The sequence below is a fragment of the Panthera tigris genome, chromosome B4 (assembly GCF_018350195.1).
Source record: "Panthera tigris isolate Pti1 chromosome B4, P.tigris_Pti1_mat1.1, whole genome shotgun sequence".
Taxonomy (NCBI): Eukaryota; Metazoa; Chordata; class Mammalia; order Carnivora; family Felidae; genus Panthera; species Panthera tigris.
In genome coordinates, this window is record NC_056666.1 from 106,850,812 (window position 1) to 106,871,550 (window position 20,739).

The window sequence follows — 20,739 nt, forward strand, 5'->3', positions numbered from 1 at the left end:
TTTGAAAAAAAAAAAAGATTAAAAAGCAGAAAGGAGTATAAGTCAAAATATTCAAAGCATAGTGGAGACAATATCATATCTTAAATCTATAGTGTGTACATTTTGTGTGGAGCAGAAAGATAAGTTGGGAAGAGTCTGGATTTGTGTTTACAGATATTCCTTAAAATTGAAATATCTTTCTTGAGCCATGTAAGTAGCTTGATTTTGTCTGCTGTGAATAAATTCATACATGATTTACATTAAATTTGGTTCACTTTTCAAAAATTGTGCTCATTATTTTTTTAATCTAGAGCATCTTTTAATTTGATCACCTTAATGTGATTATAAATTATGTGCATAAACATTACATTATTCCTGTAAAATAGAACTGTAAATCTGGCAAATAATGACTTCCATGTACACATTTTTAAATGGCCTTAACCCTGCCCAAAGTGGATTAATAATTGTGCACAGTGGGATGACTGAATTAATACTGGCACAAGAAATCATTAACAGACTGCTTTCCTGATGCTCTAAATTCTTTCAACGTAATTTCTTCACCGAAATGTTCCACAAGCCTGAGAATTGTTGTTTTCCCCCTCTGGGTACAGTGAACTATGGCATCACCAAAGGCGAAGGACAGCCTCTTCATCCCGAGCTAAACAGAGCTATGGACAACTGTAACAGTCTCCGAATGTCTCCCGTGAAGGGGATGCCAGAAAAGGGAGAACTAGATGAACTTGGGGATAAATGTGACAGCAACGTATCCAGCAGCAAGAAGCGGAGACACAGAACCACCTTCACCAGCCTGCAGCTCGAGGAGCTGGAGAAGGTCTTTCAGAAAACCCATTACCCGGATGTATACGTCAGAGAACAGCTTGCTCTGAGGACTGAGCTCACGGAGGCCAGAGTCCAGGTAGGAGCCAAATGAAGAGCGTGGGTGTGCGTGTTGGGGGCCGGTGTGTGGAGATACTGTTAGAATAATTCAGTGGTTGCATTTTGCCAAAAGGAAGAAACTGATCCTCTAACTAAAGACTAGAACCATGTACTATAGGCATGTAGGTCTACTAAAATGTCTTTTTCCTTGCAAAGGATTTAATCATTCACACAAATACATAAAAGAACATTGGACTGACTACATAGATATACAAATTAACGATTATTTAAAAAGAAGGGAATTTCACAAATAAATCTGATTAAAAAAATTTTTTTTAAAGTGCAAAAAACCCAGAATCATAGCTATCTATTTACTAATACATTTGTTTTATTTTATTTTATTTTTCTATTTCATCAGCCATTAAGGTTCTTTTTAGGTTATGTACCAGGTGTTGGTAAGTTATTTGTGCAATGTCCCATTAATCTGTAATGTTATTGAGGTTGGAGTTATAATAAATCAAAGAGAAAATGAAACAATCTCACAAATTCTTGACTGTTATATATACCGTAACTTATTTTCACTATGCATAAAGATCATATAGCTCTCTTATAATTTTTCTAGATCCTGTAGTTACCAATAGTGCCGTTCCATTTTAATTTTTGAATGTAGATAGCTTACATCCCTTTTGCAGAGGCAATAGGAATAAGGATCTTGAAATGATATTAAAATATATACTCAATTACATTTATAAGTTACATTCAAATTATCAAATTGGATGGTCCAATATACTAAACTTTTAAAATCATTTGAAAAAGGAAAGTTATACTAGGTAAAGTTCTATTTCTTAGACATATTTTTATTTTTACTAGAGTTGGTATGCTTAAACTATATTTTATTACATCTCAAGTAACATCAATTTCAGGGAATGGCCTGTTTCTTTGTTTTTACTACGCTAAATGGGAAAATACTGAATTTTGCAGTTCCCATAATATGTAAGAATAGACTAATAAATAAAATAGTGAGAAATTTTGTTCTGGAAGAGAGAAGAGTAAGAGTTCTTCTGAAGATTAAGCCATTGTAAGGCTTTACATCATTAAGATCACCATCTGGGGGTGTGGTATACCAGGCAGCAGGATTTTTCTTTAGTTTGTGGAGACAAATAGCTACTTTATCGTAGTTCAGGAAGTAAAGATACAGAAAGGTGATGCTAATGAAGAATTTTAGAATTGTCAAGTATTAACACTAGTCCCACGTGTGTGGGTTTTTTTTTTTTTTAGTTTGTCTTGTATTTATATATTTAAATTAGTTCTACTTGTAACCATAAAAAAAAAATATGTTTATAGAGTGATCAGCTGGGCACAATGGATGTTTTCTCCTTAACGTTTCCTCAACTCCTGATTAATTTTTGTCTAGAAACATGCACAGAGAGCCAACCTGAACCTAATTTACTCAGGTTTTCTCTTTCCTGCTTTTCATATCAGAGTGGTAATTCACACCTATTTTAAGGAGATTATAAAGACCTTTTTCTCAGTGAAAAACCGAAAAACAAAACAAACAAACAAACAAGAACCATTCAATACTAAATTCCTTTAGTTTGCTCCTGGTGCCTCTGGAGACAGCAAGAAAATGTTTTGTTTTGTTGTTGATGTTGTTTTGAGCCCTGGGCACTGTGTGTAATACATCTTTCCCATCAATGTCCTAAGAAACCACACTGAACAGATAGCTCTCATTGCCTTCTTTTAATTGCTGGAAAGTATAAAGTCCCACCTTAAATTCTCAATACGTGCTTACACATATTAAACTGAAGGTTAATATGTTTCTATAAATGTGATGGTAAAGATATAGAAGATCACAACTGAATATGAAAAAAGAAAAAATTTCAAGTAAATTTTAACAATTTGCATTTTCACATTTGACTTCCAGCTTCTTTTCTGTTTTTTGTATTCTGGATACAGTTTTGTAAAGACTGAAGAGCTTCTTGACAGCTGCTTGTGAAATGTCTACTCAGAAATATCAAATGATGCATACTGAATATAATTTTCTGTCTTTCTTTAATTCATTAAAATATTAAAGTGAAGATTCTGGAGAGCTCCAAGTGTGAATTAGTGATTATTTAACCCTCTGAAGGAGGTGGTTGTTATGATAAATATCATTAATACATAATTAGAGAAATTTGGATGACAGCTTCATGACCTTGTAGAGGCTGTACTAACTCATAGGCTTTCTTAATACTTGGTTATAACTTCCGTTGTTCCTTTATTGTCTATATTACCTGTAAGTCTTTTAAATTAGGGAAATGATTTTGAAGATTTCTGAGCATTTTCTGTAAGGGAAGATGAGTATTATAAGTGGTATAATTTATGTAATAAGCACCCTTGTATATTTTAGAACCAGAGTTCAATTTCAGATGGTTCCATTTACCTGTAGTCTTTTTTATGCTCAATATAGTATGTAATCTTAATATTTTCTGTTACTGAATAATCATGATATTTCTGCCATTGCCGTGTGTTTTGGATGTAATCTTGGTGTTTAAATTTTTCTAAGATTATCTAAGTATGGGTACAACCCAGAAAAGGCGTCACTTTGTGACATGTTTTAAACATAATTGTTTTGACAGACCCAGATATTAATTTGGTTATAGTTTGGCTGGGTTAATGTTATGTGCATAACCCCAAACTAGAAAGTTATGAATGTCTTCCATATTTGCAGCATTCTCTAAGAGGAGCATTATCTATAATAATTTGGAGACATAAAGAGTCTTCAAAATCGTATAATCGAATTCCTTTTTATTTTCCAAAATGAAAAAAAAAAAGCCCAGAGCTGAGACATATTAAATAATTTTTAAAGTATTTCATCCCTTTCTATTAATTTATATTGCCTCTTATCAGGTTAAAATAAAAAGTAAAATTTGTGGATACTTTTCTGACATAAATTTCTTTATTAGTGATTTTGTTGACCTGGTTTGTGTCTTTCCAATTTATGTCTTTTAATGTCACCATTGCATTATCAAATATTTCTCAGCTGACATTCTACTTTTTAAAAAATTAGGTTTGGTTTCAAAATCGAAGGGCCAAGTGGAGAAAAAGAGAGCGTTATGGCCAAATACAACAAGCTAAAAGCCATTTTGCTGCCACCTATGATATATCAGTTTTGCCAAGGACTGACAGCTATCCACAGGTATGGTAAACTTCACAGAATACTGATCGAGAGAAACAGATGTGGTTTGTACATTCTTAAAAGGGCTATTATGATTGGCTTCATTATAGCTAATAGTCAAGAATGAAAATTTTAACCCCCAGAAGAGTTTTTGCATGTTTTTAAGATTTTTATTAGACTGAAATATTTATTTTGTTATTTTCTTTCAGAGCCATTCATTCAAAACTATTTTAGGGTCTCTTCCTTATTGCAACCACTGAAGTAGCCTCACTCATGGTCTAAGGCTTTTAATTACTCTAGATTTTTAACTATTCACACTCACTTCCTTTGTTAACTTTTAAAAATAAATAAAGCGTTGCTTGGCATGCTGTCTCTGTGGCTAACGTTTTATGAACTATCCCATAACCTAGTGTCAAGTGTGGTCTATGAAACATTCCGTCCCATTTTAAAAAGATCTCTTTTCCTATGTTGTCTTTTCAGCTTTGAAGTTACTCATTGTTTCAAGGAAACATTTAGCCCTTTGTTACTTAAAGCATACATAGAATTAGTACTGGACATAATTTTAAAAATTTATCACATTAAAAAACACATCCATCCTTTTATAATGGGAGCTCTCATCTCATTTTAAAGAGTATTTAGACATTCATTTTCTTCTAATTTTTTCCATTTAACTTAGAAGGTTTTTTTTTTCTTTTCTTTTCACACATATAATTAAGACAGTTTTTCCTAGTACTGAGTAATAGTATTCAGAACTGTATTTGATACATGATAAGGAACACTTGTATTCTAAGGAACAAGACATTTGTTATTTCATTCCTTACTGGTGAAGGATATGCATTGTTAGAGACCATTTTGGTTTTTTTTTAAGTTTTTTTTTTTTGAACGTTTATTTTTGAGAGACTAAGAGAGAGTGTGAGTGGGGGAGGGGCAGAGAAAGAGGGAGACACAGAATCTGAAGCAGGCTCCAGGCTCCCAGCTGTCAGCACAGAGCCTGATGCAGGGCTCCAACCCATGAACCGTGAGATCATGACCTGAGCTGAAGTCAGATGCTTAACTGACTGAGCCACCCAGGTGCCAGGAGAGCATTTTAAACACAAATACATGACATATATGCCGGTGGAATACTGTGATAGTTCAGTAACCGGTTCTTCGCAATCCCAGACTTACGGGTATTCATTCTCTTCATCTATAAATTCATACCTTGTGAGCATGAATTCATCCTTAAGTTTTGTGGGTCCTTGTATTCTGATGCCTTTTATGATTCTTAAAAACTTATTCGGAGACCTTCACTCTTCCACATAAATTCACCCAATTTATTAATGTAATATTATATGTGAGTAAAAGTCTTAGAGATCACCTAGTGCAATCTTTCTAAAAGTCCGAGACCCATGGGAGTTAAGGAATCCTTCCATGATTCTGTTCCTTCTAGGACAGTCTATAAAGGGCTGTTACCGTTAAGCCTTTCCACTGCAGTTTACTAGAAGACCAGCAATACCTTTTGAATAAATGTCCGTACCTGCCTTTAGAAGAACCTTGTTTTACTTACTCTTCAAAATTTATCTGAAAGTAGTTCCTTTATTTTTTTTTCTCCAGTTTAAAGCATGTGCATACTCCTACTTACCATCATAGGGCTAATGAACTTGTATTCACCAAATACTGCTGAGTATCCTAGTTGAGTTCTGAACAAAGTGCCATGAGGAAGTTTCCTTGGTTGGCTACAAACTCCATGAGAGCAGGCAGTACAGTGGTATCCTAGTTATTAACACACCATAGTCCTGACTCTACCAGGCATTGTTCTAAGCAGGTTGTATATATTAACTCATTTAATCCTTACAACAACTTTATGCAATAGGTGTTATTAATTATCCTCATTTATCGTATGAAGAAACAGAGGCACAGAGAGGTGAGGTTTTTACTCACTTTCACTAGTGGAGAAGCCCAGATTTGATCAGAGGCAATCTGGCTCCCAAGTGCAAGATCTTAACCCTCACAATAGACTGTTTCTCCCAATGACTATGTTTAAATGGTTGAATAATTAATAAATGAATACCAAAGGAGCATAAGGCTTAAGTTGCATTATTCAGGTCTGCAGTTTAGTTCAGGTGAGCAGACACTTTACTCAGAATAAGTGAAATAATGAAAATAATAGAGATAGCATATAGTTTATAAAATTTTGAACTTTCACTATGACGAATTTAGAAATAATAAAGTTACAAACTAGTGAACTCCTTTCAAATGGACTTTAGTCTTACTAAATCTGTTTGACAACACCTATGATATATATATGTATGTGTGTGTATACATATTTTTTTGCAGCTTATTATTTTCATCTTCATTCCTTTCCTTGCAAACCCCATTTCAGTTTATGTGTTGTTGTTGTTGTTTTTCCCCCCACTTCTCTGTGCTTTGCTGGTGTTGCCTTATCCTTAACTTCCCTTTCTTCTTCTGCACAACATAGAACATTTAGAACAGTGCCTGGCACAAACGAAGCTCTTTGTAAGAGCTTAATATTATTTAATACACTTCGTCATGCTTTTTTTCTAGGATTGTCTTGCCATCATGTTATTGTGCCTCACAACTTTAGATGTTGTCAGTTAACAGAATGAGGTAAGTAGATCGAGTAGGAAGGGAGATGGTAAAATCACATTATACATTTGATAGTCTTTTTCACCCCCACAAAGAATCAATTAAAAATATCTCCTCACACATCATGGGAATTTTGCATGAATTCTCCCTGTGGTTTTTCTGTAATTTATGTTCATTGGTTATACCACCTCATAACTTAAGTATGGCAGCAAAGATATCACATGTTGAGGTTGTTTTGACAGTATAATTCATCAACAGTAATAAAAATCACTACTGTAAAATCCATAGTAATTTTTTATATTGAGAAGTCATTAAATGTTTGGTTGCCAAAAATACTGAAATCAAGTGTCTCTCACTCCCCATTGTGGGTATTGGATAAAGTCAAGAAAAGTCCATTTTAACTTAAATATGTGGTTGGCTTTCTTATTTTGCAAAAAATAATTACGCTAAGATCTTGTCTCTCAAGCTTTAGCCTGAAGGAATTTTTTTTTAAGTCATGTGTCTTAAAAATAGAACTTATAATCAGAAAAATAGGGACCAAAGTAGAACTCAACAATTCAATGCCATAAGGCACTGATCTTGGTTACTGTTTCTAACTATGGAAAAACATTATTAATTACCAAAAAGTTGGAAACAAGAAAACTGTTTTAGAAACAGGACAGAAATAAAAAATTAACAATTTGGCAGGAAAGCAAAAGCATTCACAGAAATACTTGAGAAAACAGAATTGGGTGAGAAAATTGTATCAGGTCTGCTCTGTGAGGATAATAATCTTGTCAACTATGGAGGTATCTATATGTATAACATATAATAGGTTTAGTTATGAATGCTAATTAACATTTTCTAAAGTGTTCTAAATACTTCGTTTCCATTCCTCCCATTACAAAATAGTAACAACCGCCCTGATAGTAAAAACAATACCTACCAATTGAGGGCTTATTTTAGGTCAGGCTTCTTTCTTACAGCTATTAGTTCATTAAATTGAAGTCCACGGGTTCAGAGCTCTTTATGCAACATTATCTCTGTGACCCATCACTCAGCAATGAAATAGTTCAATTTTGACCCTAAAGTACCAAATCACTTCAGAAAGCAAAAATGCTTTCATTTTTTTTAAATGTGTAAAGTAATGATATAAAGCAGTTTAAAACCGTAGACACTTTTCAGACTGTTTTCAGGTATTTTTCTTAATCTTGTCCATATTTGATAGCAAACAGAAGTGTGATACCAGTAGTATACTTTAAGGTAGTATGTTTTGATGTACTGTTTTTTTTAAAAGCCCTTTATTTGGGCTCACAATATCAGTTGTCATTTGGCAACACTATGAGTTAGTTAAATGAAAGTGCTTGACTACTTGGTGTTCTCCAATATTTTAAATAGCAACCACATGCTGAACCTATTCCTTGTGCTATGCTGAATCTGTTCCCTCTGTGTTGAATTCCCTTCCCCTCACCTAGACTGTATTTCCTCCAGGAAACCTTCTCTCAATTCTCCTTCAATCAGCACATGACTTTCTCCCTGGCAAAGTGGTAGACTGTATACGGTCCACCCCATTTATAATATAAAGTATTTATATTTTAAAAAGATTATTCGGTACTTAACTTTGTATTACAACAGTATTAAGCAAATTATGTATACACTCAATAGATGTGAAAAAAAGTAGTTTCACTTCAATATTCTGGGGTACATTATGAACCCAAAATTAATCAATTCCCAGGAAAACAGCTGATTTCTGAATCTCTGCCATTAACCACCTCTGTGGTGTTAAGCAGTTAACTTCTCTGAGTCTCAATTTCTTCCTCTGTTGAACAGAATAGATTAAGAAGATTTTGCAGAATCCTTTCGGCTTAATTCTTTTTCTCCCAGAGTTACTCGTATTTAGGCAACAAATATATGCTAGGTACTGTTTTAGGCATGGAGGTTATATAAATTATCTAGACAAAATCTCTTGCTTTTTGGACAGATTACAAACTAGGTCATATTCATACCAAATTCTGCAGACACTTCCTGATGCAAACTATACCCAGCAGATCAAAAAGGCCTTTGTGTCTTTGAATGAAAAAAGCAAGCATCTATCAACAGTAGATTCTAATTTGCTTCTAATTCATTAACGCCAAAGCATTTCTTCAAATAATTATTTTGTTGAATAAAATATTTTGTCAAGGTATAAACATCTCTAGAGGATGATAGCCAGCCTTCATTCTTATAAGAAACCCTAGTTTCATGCCCTCAGGTTTGGCTCAGATCACATGTGCATTAACTTGATCATTTACTTGCTGGAAACTTTGGATACATTTCCTGACTTCCTTATCTTCAGATTTCTTTATTGGTGAAATGGAGGTATTGTTGGTGCTACAGCTGGTGGTGCGGATGATGATAAGGACCATTATCCTAATACTTTTTCTGTTAGTGAGAGGATTATATTAATTTCCTGTCTGTGTAACTAAATCATGGGACTTGAAAAGGGCTAAGGTGTTAATGTTTGACTATGAGCTTCACAGTCAGGTACTTGTGGGTCCATATCCTGCCTCTGCTACTTAACAGATTTTAGACCTTTGGCAAATGAATTAACCTCTAGGAATGTTTCTCCTCATTTATAAAATGGGTATAAATGTTCATATGATGTTTGTGAGGATTAAACATAATAGTTTCTGCAAAGTACTTAGGACATTGCCTAGTAAATGACAAGTACTCTATAAATAGAAATAATTCTATAATAGCCATTAGTCATTATGAATTCTACAGTAGAGATATAGCTAAGTGGTGTGAATGTTCTGTTATTGTAGCATTTAAACTAATCCAATTTTTTAGTAACTTTACTATTTGAGGATCTAGGGAAAGACCAAATTCAGTTATATGTACTTTCCTCTTTAAATTGGGACAACCAAATATGGTAACTTAAGGAATGTTTGAGTATATTCTTAATCCACCAAAATTATTTTCTCATGAAGAAAAATATTTTCATCAAAAATTTTAGAAGGTTTGAAATTTTTTCCCACCAAAATTTTCGATGTGGTTTTACTTAGTGGATAGTGAGAATCACAACTAATTCAATGTTTACCTAATATCCAAGGGGACCCGTGCAGTACCTTGCTTTCTGTTGTTTAATTGATGACTTTATAAATATATGCCACTTGGAGTTAGAATATACCAGAAGTGGGATTCAAGTTATAAATAACTGGTAGTCATTGGAGTAATTTAAAACACCAATTAAAGCTGTACAACATTTCTAGTTTAACAAAGTCTGTTTCAAATGTTGTAATCATGCAGTTTTTTTAAAGGAAATGTTAAAGTTTCTATAAGCTAGTGATTGCGAAAATACTGTTCACTCCCCCCTTCTTCCATCATCAGTGCTTTCTGTTTTTTCCCCAAACATTTGAAAAAAGTAAATAACCAAAAATCTTTTTTAAATGTTCAAAATATAGCTATACTTGATGCATTGTATAATAAATATTCTCATATCTATGTAACAACCAGTGAAATGGTCCCATAGTGATACAGTGAGGCTTCCCTTATGAGGGATGGAGGGGTAAAATATTAACATCATTAGGTTAGCAAGTCATATCGATATAAAATTGATGATTTAATTAAATGTATAAAAATATGTACATGTTGTATATAAATTTGTATGAAGAATATTTCATATATATGTATAAGTGTATATTTAACTTAAGTTCTGTGTAGCATAAAGGCAGGTCTTCTCAGCATCATTTAAATGAATATGCAGCTGGACACAAACGGAATAATTTTTATTTTGTTGAAAACACAAACACTTTTTTCTTCAGAGATGAAAAAAATTACCCTGCAAAAGAAGCAAAGTGCATTCAAGTCTTAGATTATGACTATAGACATACTTTTTGAAAAACGTGATATTCAATTTAACATGACTTAATGACTTTAAACACTAAGAATTACTTAGCTGATTGTTTTTTTGTGGTTTTTTGTTTGTTTGCTTTTAATAGGCAATTGGTGTTAAAACATTGAATTTATCTGAATTGGTCATAAGTATTTTATATTTTGAGAGGAAAGAACAAATTAATAAATTGAATAGATTTCCAAAATAAATAATTAGAAAAAATGTAAAAATAAATTATTGAAGAGTGCCATTGCTGTTTATACATATAAAAACTACTTTGCGGGTGATAGAGAAGGACCGGGGCAAAATTAAACCTGGGAAATCTGTGGGTTAAAACCTGTAGTAGACATTGTTATTGTTAGTGTGAACCTACGCTATATAGTTTAATACAGAATTTTATGCTTGCCATATTTATTAAGCCTCATGTTTGTGTGTTTTTTTAATTCTAAATCAAGGAGCATTAAATAAAAAAAATTACACAAACTCACAGTTGATTTAAAATCACAAAAATAAAATTCCGACTTTGTGGTTAACACATATACAAGATGAAAATAATGGATAAATTTAGTCAGCATTTTAACAATAAATTCAAAGCTCGTATATGACACCAAGTGGTAATCTCTAAGTTTCAAAATATTTTGCGCAAATTAAAACATTTGCATATTTGATTCATGTTTTAAGTTATTAATTCACAAGGAAAACTTGATTTATATTTTAATCTTTGTTTCTTATAATTGTGGATTTTGCTTTAATTGGGAAATTGTGTCATTAAAAATGAATCAAGCACCATCAACAATGGCTGTCATGCATGTATTAAAATACATGAAAAATAGTGTTACAAACAATGGAAATGTGACTTTAATGGAAAGTCACTCTTACTTGTCCTAAATCCCTATACACATTTCTAAGATGGAATTTTATTTAAAAAATCAAAGTAGTAGTCAATACTTAACGTATGACCCTTTCTGATAAATAATTACTAATCACTTTAGCATAATGATGCTATATGTTGAAAAGATGTATTTTTGAAATTTTTGAAATGTAAATTGATTTTTTTAAATTAATAATTATATATTATCTGAAATTTTGTATGTGAAAATTACACCTAATAAGTAGGCACTGATGAAAATGTACCCTTATTTCTATCTTAGGTAGTATCTAAACATGCTCAGATTAATGCTTTTCCCTTCATAATTAATTTCAGTTGAGATTTCCGCCCCCTCTCTCCCCCCAGATGGACAAAGTATCAGTGTTTGAGACTTATTCACTTTTTCTCTGATAGCAAGTGAGGCTTACTCACTGGCAGTAAATTCACTATTTATAAAAACGTTTATACTCTTTCTCCCTGCCAGGAACTTACTGATGTGGTGACTATTGATGTAGTTACTATAAAAGTTAATGGGACCCTGAAATTAGTCAACAGCTAAAGTATCCACAAGTTGCTAAGCAAGTTATTAATATTATATCACCTTAATTTTAAAGGAAGTGATATACTACTAGTAAGGAATATAATGGCCTCTTAAAAAATTAAACTGCTTTTGCAAAATGTGATGTTGGCATTTTTTAAGAGACCATATAAAAAATCTGGTAAATTAAATTATATAAGTGCTAATGTGGTAATAAATATATATAGTAGTATTGAATAATATATAAAGTGGTCAGTAAATGTAAACATTCTGTCAAAAAGGAATAACCAAAATCAACTTTTGGATTTTAATGCAAAAAGTTATTGTTTAAACATTATTACAAACATAACTTTGTGAATCCCTGATTTATATCTTTTTAAAGCAACCTTTAACTCCCACAGGGAAGTGTGTAGGCATATGATGGGAGGGCATGAGGGTAGCATGGTGTGTGTGTGTGTGTGTGTTTTTGTGTGTACATATGGACGTCAGGGCCAGGTAAGAACAGTCTATATATAGAGGAAGAGTAAGGTTAAATAAACTTGCTTTGGTAGAAAAATATTAGTTTTATAGTGCTTTAAAATTAAGGAACGGTTGTTACTCATTTGTTTTCACGTTATATACTAAATTCTGTAGGGTAGTGTCTTCTAAATAGCACAAACATTAGGATATAGAATATATAATGCTGTCATGAAACTATTTGATGTTTTTTATACATCGTGATACTTTGCAACTAACAGAAAGACTAACAGACTTGCATTGTTTAACATTCTTTAAAAGTACATAGTGTTGCTTACTGCAGTAAAGATCAGCAAATATATTAAAAATATACACCAGGTTTAGTTATACTAAATTTTTCTTAGTAGTTTTGATTTTACAAAGAATATATTTGTATCAAGTTTCTAAGGTAAAGGTAAATGAGATTTATAATTTTTATCCATTGTTTACCATATACTTCAAGTCATGATGAATATATATCCACAGTGAAGAATTGTGTGTGTGTGTGTGTGTGTGTGTGTGTGTGTGTGTGTGTAAAATACACATATATATTGACTCATTCCTACGTGTTACTTTTAATTCCTCAGAAGGAAAATGAGTGTTAAATGAATTTGATTTCTGTTTGGAAAGAATCAGACAAAAAAACCAGCTTTCCTCCAAAACTCAAAGCATGGAATAATTAAGTGTTAACTTTTTATTTGATTAGAAAAACATTAAGGAGCAAATGTTCAAAGTAGAGTATAGTTAAGTCAGCTGAACTTCCATTCATGCTAATGGGAGGCTGTTGGCTACGTTCCCTGGACAATGCTTTGAACGTACCCCTAGAACTTTTTAAAATGTTGTGAAGCACATTAAAGCATGGAATGTTTTTTAGATTTTCTACTCCTTTTAAACAGAATAAAGAAGAAAAAATGTAAAGGCAGGCAGACTTTTTTTTTCTTTTTTTTTGGCACATGGGAAAGAAGGATGTGGACATTATTTAATAATGGTGTTCCTGGTTGTGAGTCTCTTGAATGTTATACAGTTAGAAGCCCATTAAAACACCCCCAAATTTATCTGATACTGGACATTGCCATTGTAGATGTCTTAGAAATAGTTCAAAAATGAAAAGTAGTGATCCTATTCAGAAAAACATTCTTCCATTTCAAAATTTAACAACAAATACAATATTTCTTTTAATGAGTCAGCAAGGTTTTTTGTGGCTTCTCTGTTGACAACAGTTTTAGACAAAATGACTTGTACATTCCAGCACATAGTTCTAAAATGACCACTTATATAGGGTGGCAGAGGGATGGAGGGGCCATAGACTGAGCCCGCCTTTAGAGCACTAGATTTCTTAAACTGTAAGCTCTAACAGCTTTGTTCTTTGATCAAATACTGCCTTTGGGGAAGCTTAAGAAAAGAGATTTGTGTCATAATTGCCTAAGATATTTGAAGATTTTCATGTGTAAGAAGGATGCTGCTTATTCTGTATCATTTTAAAGAACAGAAATAGAATCAATAGACAGAGGAAGATAACAGCTCACTTTTTTACAGAACTCTCCAAAAGGGAATGAAACATTTTTAAACAGGTGAGCTTCTTATCACAGGAACCAAACATAGTTGAAAATTTACAAGGGCTTCAGTAGTGTCTCCTAATCCCAGGTGATTTTCAGAATTCATGTATTATTGTCATTATTTTAATACAGATCCCATAAACCACACCCCACGCTTGATGAATTAGAATCCTCAAGATATATCGGTAATGAAGAATAAGTATTTAGTAGGAAAATAAAACAACCTAGGGAAATACAGTCAACAGGGTCTGGGGATGAAATTTTCACAATAATTGTCAAGATTATACAGAATGGTGATTATAGAGCTCAAATCATGAAACAAATTTAGATATACAGTATTAGCATAAATTGTCCATAAAATTTCCATTACACCTCCAAGATGGATCAGTTCAAATTTCATATTCTTAAAGATTTTAAAGTCCTCTAAAAAATTGTATTAAGTGCTTATCATATATTGTGTTAGGCTGAAGGATGAGAAAAGGGTTACGAGCAAACATCGGGGATTTTGCTTTCAGAGAATAGAATCTATGAATACCCCAAAAGTTGGGATTATGAATGTGTAAATAAGCAACTTCAACCTATAAGACTAGTTTTTATATCATTGTAGCATTTCTTAAGATTTCCTGGGTTCATATTTTACCTCCACAATTGGAGTTACATGTCTTGGGTAAGGTTATTAAACTCTCTGTTCTGTTTTATGTTTTACAAAATGGGGATACTAAAAAACAAGGAAACATCTTTCAGTGTATTGAAATGATTAGAAGTCTTCACAGTGCATTTAATACCATGTCCGACATGGTAATTAATTAATAACCATTAGCTATCATGAGCATGATTTTGATTGTCGTCATCAGATGTTTAATCATCCAGAGGGAATGCTTCAGAGGAAGCAAAGTCTCAATTCACTGGGGATATTGTCTTTTATGCTTTGCATCGAACTTTCGATATCAAAACCAACGAAAACCCTAAAGTCAAATGAAGACATGCCAGAAATTTTTAAATGAAACAAAGATATGGGAGTGGAGGAGATACAGATCAAGGAAGTAGGACACATCAGTAAAAATGTGCGACAGTATTACTACCCATGGGAATACCTGGGTATCTTTTCAAATCCAACTAAAATATTGCTGTAGTAACTTGCTTCACCAATCTATTCTGTTCAGAAAACATTTCTTTCTATATGCTAGAAATTCTTTCACCAAAAGTAACACATTTAACTTGCTAGATCATGTCTAGGTAAGAAGTTTTGATCAAAGTAAAAATATTTGTCCAGGTCATCAAAAGTGGAAAATTTATTTTCAATTTACAGGTAGATTAATGTGAATTATTTTAGGCATAGAAAACTTCTTAAATTTACATTCATAGATTACTTTCCTTGCCTTTACTGTCCTAATTTTCCTTTTTTTTATACCTACTTAGTAAATATGTTTCTATGCATTTGGAATATGAATAGATGGTTTTAATAGTAGATTTCAGCAATACTATGTGTAAATTGAGGAATCTTTTAACAAACTTAAAATGTAGTCTTTCTCTACCACTATTTTGCCTTTCATTTATTTTTTTCAAAAATAAGCAAGCAAGTTCACTTTCATTTCCTGAAAGCCCTTTTGTCAGACATGTGACTGTGGTTTTTGCAGTGTAGCACAATGTTTGATTGAATGTCAGAGGAAAATCACCCAGATCAAGTTAGAAGAGCTAGGTTGACAGAGTAATGACATTAACAGTCCTTCTTGTTGGTCTGAGATACATAACTCAGCAATCAGTGGCACCAATCATTATATTTTGGCTAAAGTGGGATTCATTTAGTAGAATCAGCCAGAATTAAAACAACATAGCCCACGACGACTTAAAGATTAATAGAATGTGCAAATCATTGTATATATATTTAGACATGTCTCACAGATTTAATATATTTATATAAATACACATATACATATTCATATAAATATAAATATACATACACATATTTATATAAATATACATATTTATATAAATGTATATACGTATTATATAAATATACATATATATTTATATGTATATATCTTGAGTAACAGAGTAACATCTCTACCAGTTTAATGTAGAAGATTCATTTACATTTTACGCTATTAATTGAAAATGAGTTGTCTTAAAAAGTACGATTTAAGCATGGGTGTGTGAGACTACATCAGGCCTATATGTAGTAGACTGGAATTTTTATGTAAAAGTAAATATAATAAAACATAATTTGTGTATATGTTAAAGAGAATCAGTGATTCTATTCTAATTGTCATGATTTTAAAAAAGGAAACCGGATGTGATAAACATGGTATCTATTGTAATAACATAGCAAAAGGCATACAGGTTTTAAATTTCATCTTCTAAGGCGCAAACTCTGTCCCATGTTCTACCATTCAACATTTTCCCCCAGCTCCTGCTGTTTGTCAGGATTTTTCTCTGTGCTTCTCAGTAATTCATGTGATCACTTTTTTTTCCCCTGCCTTGTTTAAATAGCTGGTCTAAGACACCTCCTAATACAAATTTCATTTAGTGTTTCCTTTACATGCTAGTAACTTTAGATAAATTTGTATTTGTTGTTTCCTATATAGATTTAATAAGAAATGTGAATTTCCTGGGTTCAAATGACAACCTAGTTTTCAATCTTATGTAAAATGTTATATATAGTACTTTAACTATACTCATAGGATATTTTTGCTAATACTAGCACATTTTTCTCAGTTTTGCTTTTATGATTTGGTAATGCTCATGTGTTTGAATTTTAAATTATTTTACATGTCATAATTCCATTGCAACCTGACCATATCACCTGTAAATCATAGAACAAATGTTTAAAATATGTATAGTTTTCTCAGATTCACAGAGCTATGTATTTGAGGCTCTAGGAAATAAAAATCAATGAACGGGTAAACATTTCTGATAATGAATTTGATTAAAAGTCTCTACAGAGTAAATAGCCTAATATCAGGAATGGTTTCCAACAAAAACTGTCACACTGAGTCTAACTATGGAACATTAAAAACTGCGATTGTGTCATTTTGCTTAGATGAAGACTATATTTAAACTTAAAGCCGTATTTTAAACTGCTTTTCCAAACACATGAATTTGTCATGAATCATGACTAACTCGTCTAGATTTCATATTCAAATCATGACTATAAAAAGAATACTCAAGAGATTGACATGTTTTGAGAGTATTTTGTGTGGTCAAGTGTGTGGGTTTTGGTGATCTATTACAGTATAACAAACTGGAAGAATCTTTCAAGTAATTATTTTTTAGTAATCCCTTTATGTACTCAGAATATAATGACAGACCACCCAATGGGAGCAAACAATGAATTGTTGACAAAATTTAGTAAACACTGTTTAACAAATGTAAGGGGACAAAAGTGAGAATGCGTAAATGTAATATTTGTTGTTTTATATATTCCAGATTCAGAACAATTTGTGGGCAGGAAATGCGAGTGGCGGTTCTGTGGTTACTTCAGGCATGTTACCACGTGACACTTCCTCGTGTATGACACCTTATTCTCACTCGCCTCGGACAGATTCCAGTTACACAGGGTTTTCACACCACCAGAACCAGTTCAGCCACGTGCCCCTCAACAATTTTTTCACTGACTCTCTTCTGACTGGGGCTACCAATGGACATGCATTTGAAACAAAGCCAGAATTCGAAAGGAGGTCTTCCAGTATTGCAGTCCTTCGAATGAAAGCCAAGGAGCACACTGCCAATATTTCATGGGCCATGTAACATACAGTACTCTTTTATTTTTCTTTTAATGGCAAAGTAAAACATTCTATTTCTCATATTTAAAGGATACCACAATAAGCTGCTGTGTGTGGAATTGCTAAAGGTCAAGATATACAGTGAGACCAGCTTAAATGAATAGTCGTTATTATTTAACATTAAAATCTAAGAATGAACCTCTGGGAAGACTAAATAGATTTACCATCCATCAGTCTCCACAAACGCTGTTTTAGTAGTAACATTTTTTTTTCTATTGTACAAGTCGATGAAATACGATCATGCAACTTCTTAAAAGAATAAATGTATTAAACAAATTCCTCTGTTATAGATTGATTTATGTCAGTTCTGAATAACAAGAAATCCCTTGTAAAATAATACCTGATAAAGGAGGAAATGCACTGGGGAACAGGTCCAGATACCAAAGCTGTCAGGTAGATATTGAAGCAGCATGTTTCGGGGAGTTCACTGTTATTTCTCCCTCTCTGGCTGCAAGACACAATGGCATAGCCCCTGTTGCTGAGAATTTATCTTCAGGTCTCAAAGGTTTTTTACCTATGGATGTTTTAGTGAATTTCCATTCCGTGAAATAGCACTCTCCTACAATGACCAGCATTTGCATGAAATATTTGGGCATAGTTTCCTGAAACCATGTGGCTAAAGGTGATAACTGAAATATTCCAGTGTGATTTAAAATCTAGTCAGGAGAGTAGTTTCTATAAATGCCATCTTTTACGTGAAAAAGCACCGACTCAGCAGAAAAGCCAACACTGACTCACCTCACCGATTTAGTATTAACACACTAGAAAAAAAAGTAAGTTACAAAACCTCCTGCTTTTAAGCTAAAATTGTGTCGATTACACTGTACACACAAACATCTAATAAATACATGAAAAGAAGGATTTTTGACGTGTAACATTATGCTTTATTATATTATGAAACATTTTCAGTTAAAAGAGCAGCAAATCTGAATTTATATTTAATTCATAGGCTTATGCCAGTGCACATGTGTGCGTGTTTGTTTTTTGATATATAAGCTGTAAGCATTTTTTTGCTACTGTGGTTTTGCATAGGGAATTAAAATGTCAGAAGGCTCTCTAAAATTTCTGGTGGAAAAGAAAAGAAAAATACTTTGCATCTGGAAAATTGCTAACCCCTTTGATTTACTTCTCCTCCCTTTCCCCTGTCACATTCCAAGCTTTTTCAGATGAGTGAAATGTCAACCTCCTTAAAATACTCTTAATTCATAAAGGCAAAGTAAATTAATTGAAATGAAGATGGCTCCCATGGCTTGGATCACAGCAAGGTCTGCTCTTTGTATGCTCTTAGAATCTTCCCTGTGGCTCCTCCAGCCTTTAGGAGTATGCTTGGAAGCCGTAAAGGCTAAAGGACAGGAATAAGTGAATTTTAAAAATTAAATTTCAGAAAAAAGTACTTAAATCCAGTGTCTACTTCTCAGTGGGAAAATATTTACAGCAGTTAGACATCTTTTGTAATAAAAGTTTGAAATCAAGCAGATGATGAGTGATGTCCTAAACAAACATTCCTTGACTTCATAATAACTCTCTTCTTTATTTTGTGTGCTCTCTTTTTAGTGTTCTTCCCAGGACAGACTTGTTCAACTTTGGCCCTGAGAATTATGCTTACATGCAGGAGCTCTTGTTAAGGGATTGTTTAGGCAGCTGTTAAATATCCTTCATGTTTTAAAAGAGAATGACTTGTTTTAATATATTGATATGACTGGTCAATAGGAATTTGTGAACTAAAACAGAAAAGGAAAATGTAAGATTTTCTTTTTAAAAATTCCCAAATTGGGAGGCATTGGGGCTCAGTTGGTTAAGCAGCCAACTCTTGATTTTGGCTAAGGTCATGATCTCACAGTTCGTGAGATCAAGCCCCACGTCAAGCTCTGTGCTGGCAGCACGAAGACTTCTTGGGATTCTTTCCCCCTCCCTTCTGCCTCTCCCCCACTCGTGTGCACACACACACACACACTCTCAAAATAAATAAATTTTAACTTGTTTTGATGTTTACTTATTTTTGAGAGAGAGAGAGCAAGCAGGGGAGGGGCAGAGAGAGAGGGAGACACAGAATCTCAAGCAGGCTCCAGGCTCCAAGCTCACAGCACAGAACCCCAGGCGGTGCTCAAACCCATGAATCATGAGATCACGATCTGAGCCGAAATCAGATGCTTAACTGACTGAACCACCCAGGCACCCCATAAATAAATAAACTTTAAAAACAAATAAATACTCCCAAATTAGTAGAGTTTATGTTCATTTTCTTCTGCTTTCTTAATTGAAATTTTAATGTCCCTTGGCTAATACATTATATTTTTAAAATAAGGGACGAAACTCATTTTTGAATCCAGTTTGAATTTCACTTCATCCTTAAGTTTTCCTACTGGAGAACCTACCAGAAGGGAACCTAAGGGAAGAAGTGAAATTCAAACTTGATCATCTCCTAGTTTTCTCATTATATTGTAATAATTCATTGGAGCTTCTGTAACTCAACTTCTTTCAATTTTAACAACCTCTTTTTAATTGAAGTTCTATATCTGCAATGCTTTGTATAAATTTAATTTAATCAGCACATTCTTTTTTTTTTTTTTTTAATGCCTACAGTGTGTGAAGTACTTTCTGGGATAATAAAATAAATAATAGAACTATGGTTTTTGTTCTTGATGAGTTCACAATCTTCCTGGACAGACACACCCATAAAGTTTGTATCCTCAACCATGCCTCACAATTTATGATGGCAATAAGAATTGAATGCATTTTTTTGTGTTAACATTCTGACCTTTCCTTTTCATTGGCTGAATTTTATTACATATTTAAATTACCAAAATATAATAAAATGAACTTCTGATGTAATAGGATAAGATAAAGCTAAAACAAAGAATGCATAAAATGCACTTCCTGAATTTTCTCTTGCTGTTTCTGAACTTAGCTTAAACTAAGTTTCATATACTAGAATTCATATCACTTACAAAAATGTTGAACTTACTTGGGCGCCTGGGTGGCTCAGTCGGTTGAGTGTCGGACTTCAGCTCAAGTCATGATCTCACGGTCTGTGAGTTTGAGCCCTGCA

At 33.0% G+C, this 20,739-nt stretch overlaps 1 protein-coding gene across 1 annotated transcript; it reads left to right on the forward strand.

Moving 5' to 3' along the window:
• The first annotated feature begins 544 nt into the window (after window positions 1-544).
• On the forward strand, window positions 545-17,927 carry ALX1 (ALX homeobox 1). The gene is made up of 3 exons (XM_007085596.3): window positions 545-895; window positions 3,905-4,033; window positions 17,335-17,927. The coding sequence occupies exons 1-3, from the start codon at window positions 545-547 to the stop codon at window positions 17,653-17,655; spliced, it is 801 nt and encodes a 266-aa protein (XP_007085658.2). The 3' UTR covers window positions 17,656-17,927.
• Window positions 17,928-20,739: the final 2,812 nt, after the last annotated feature.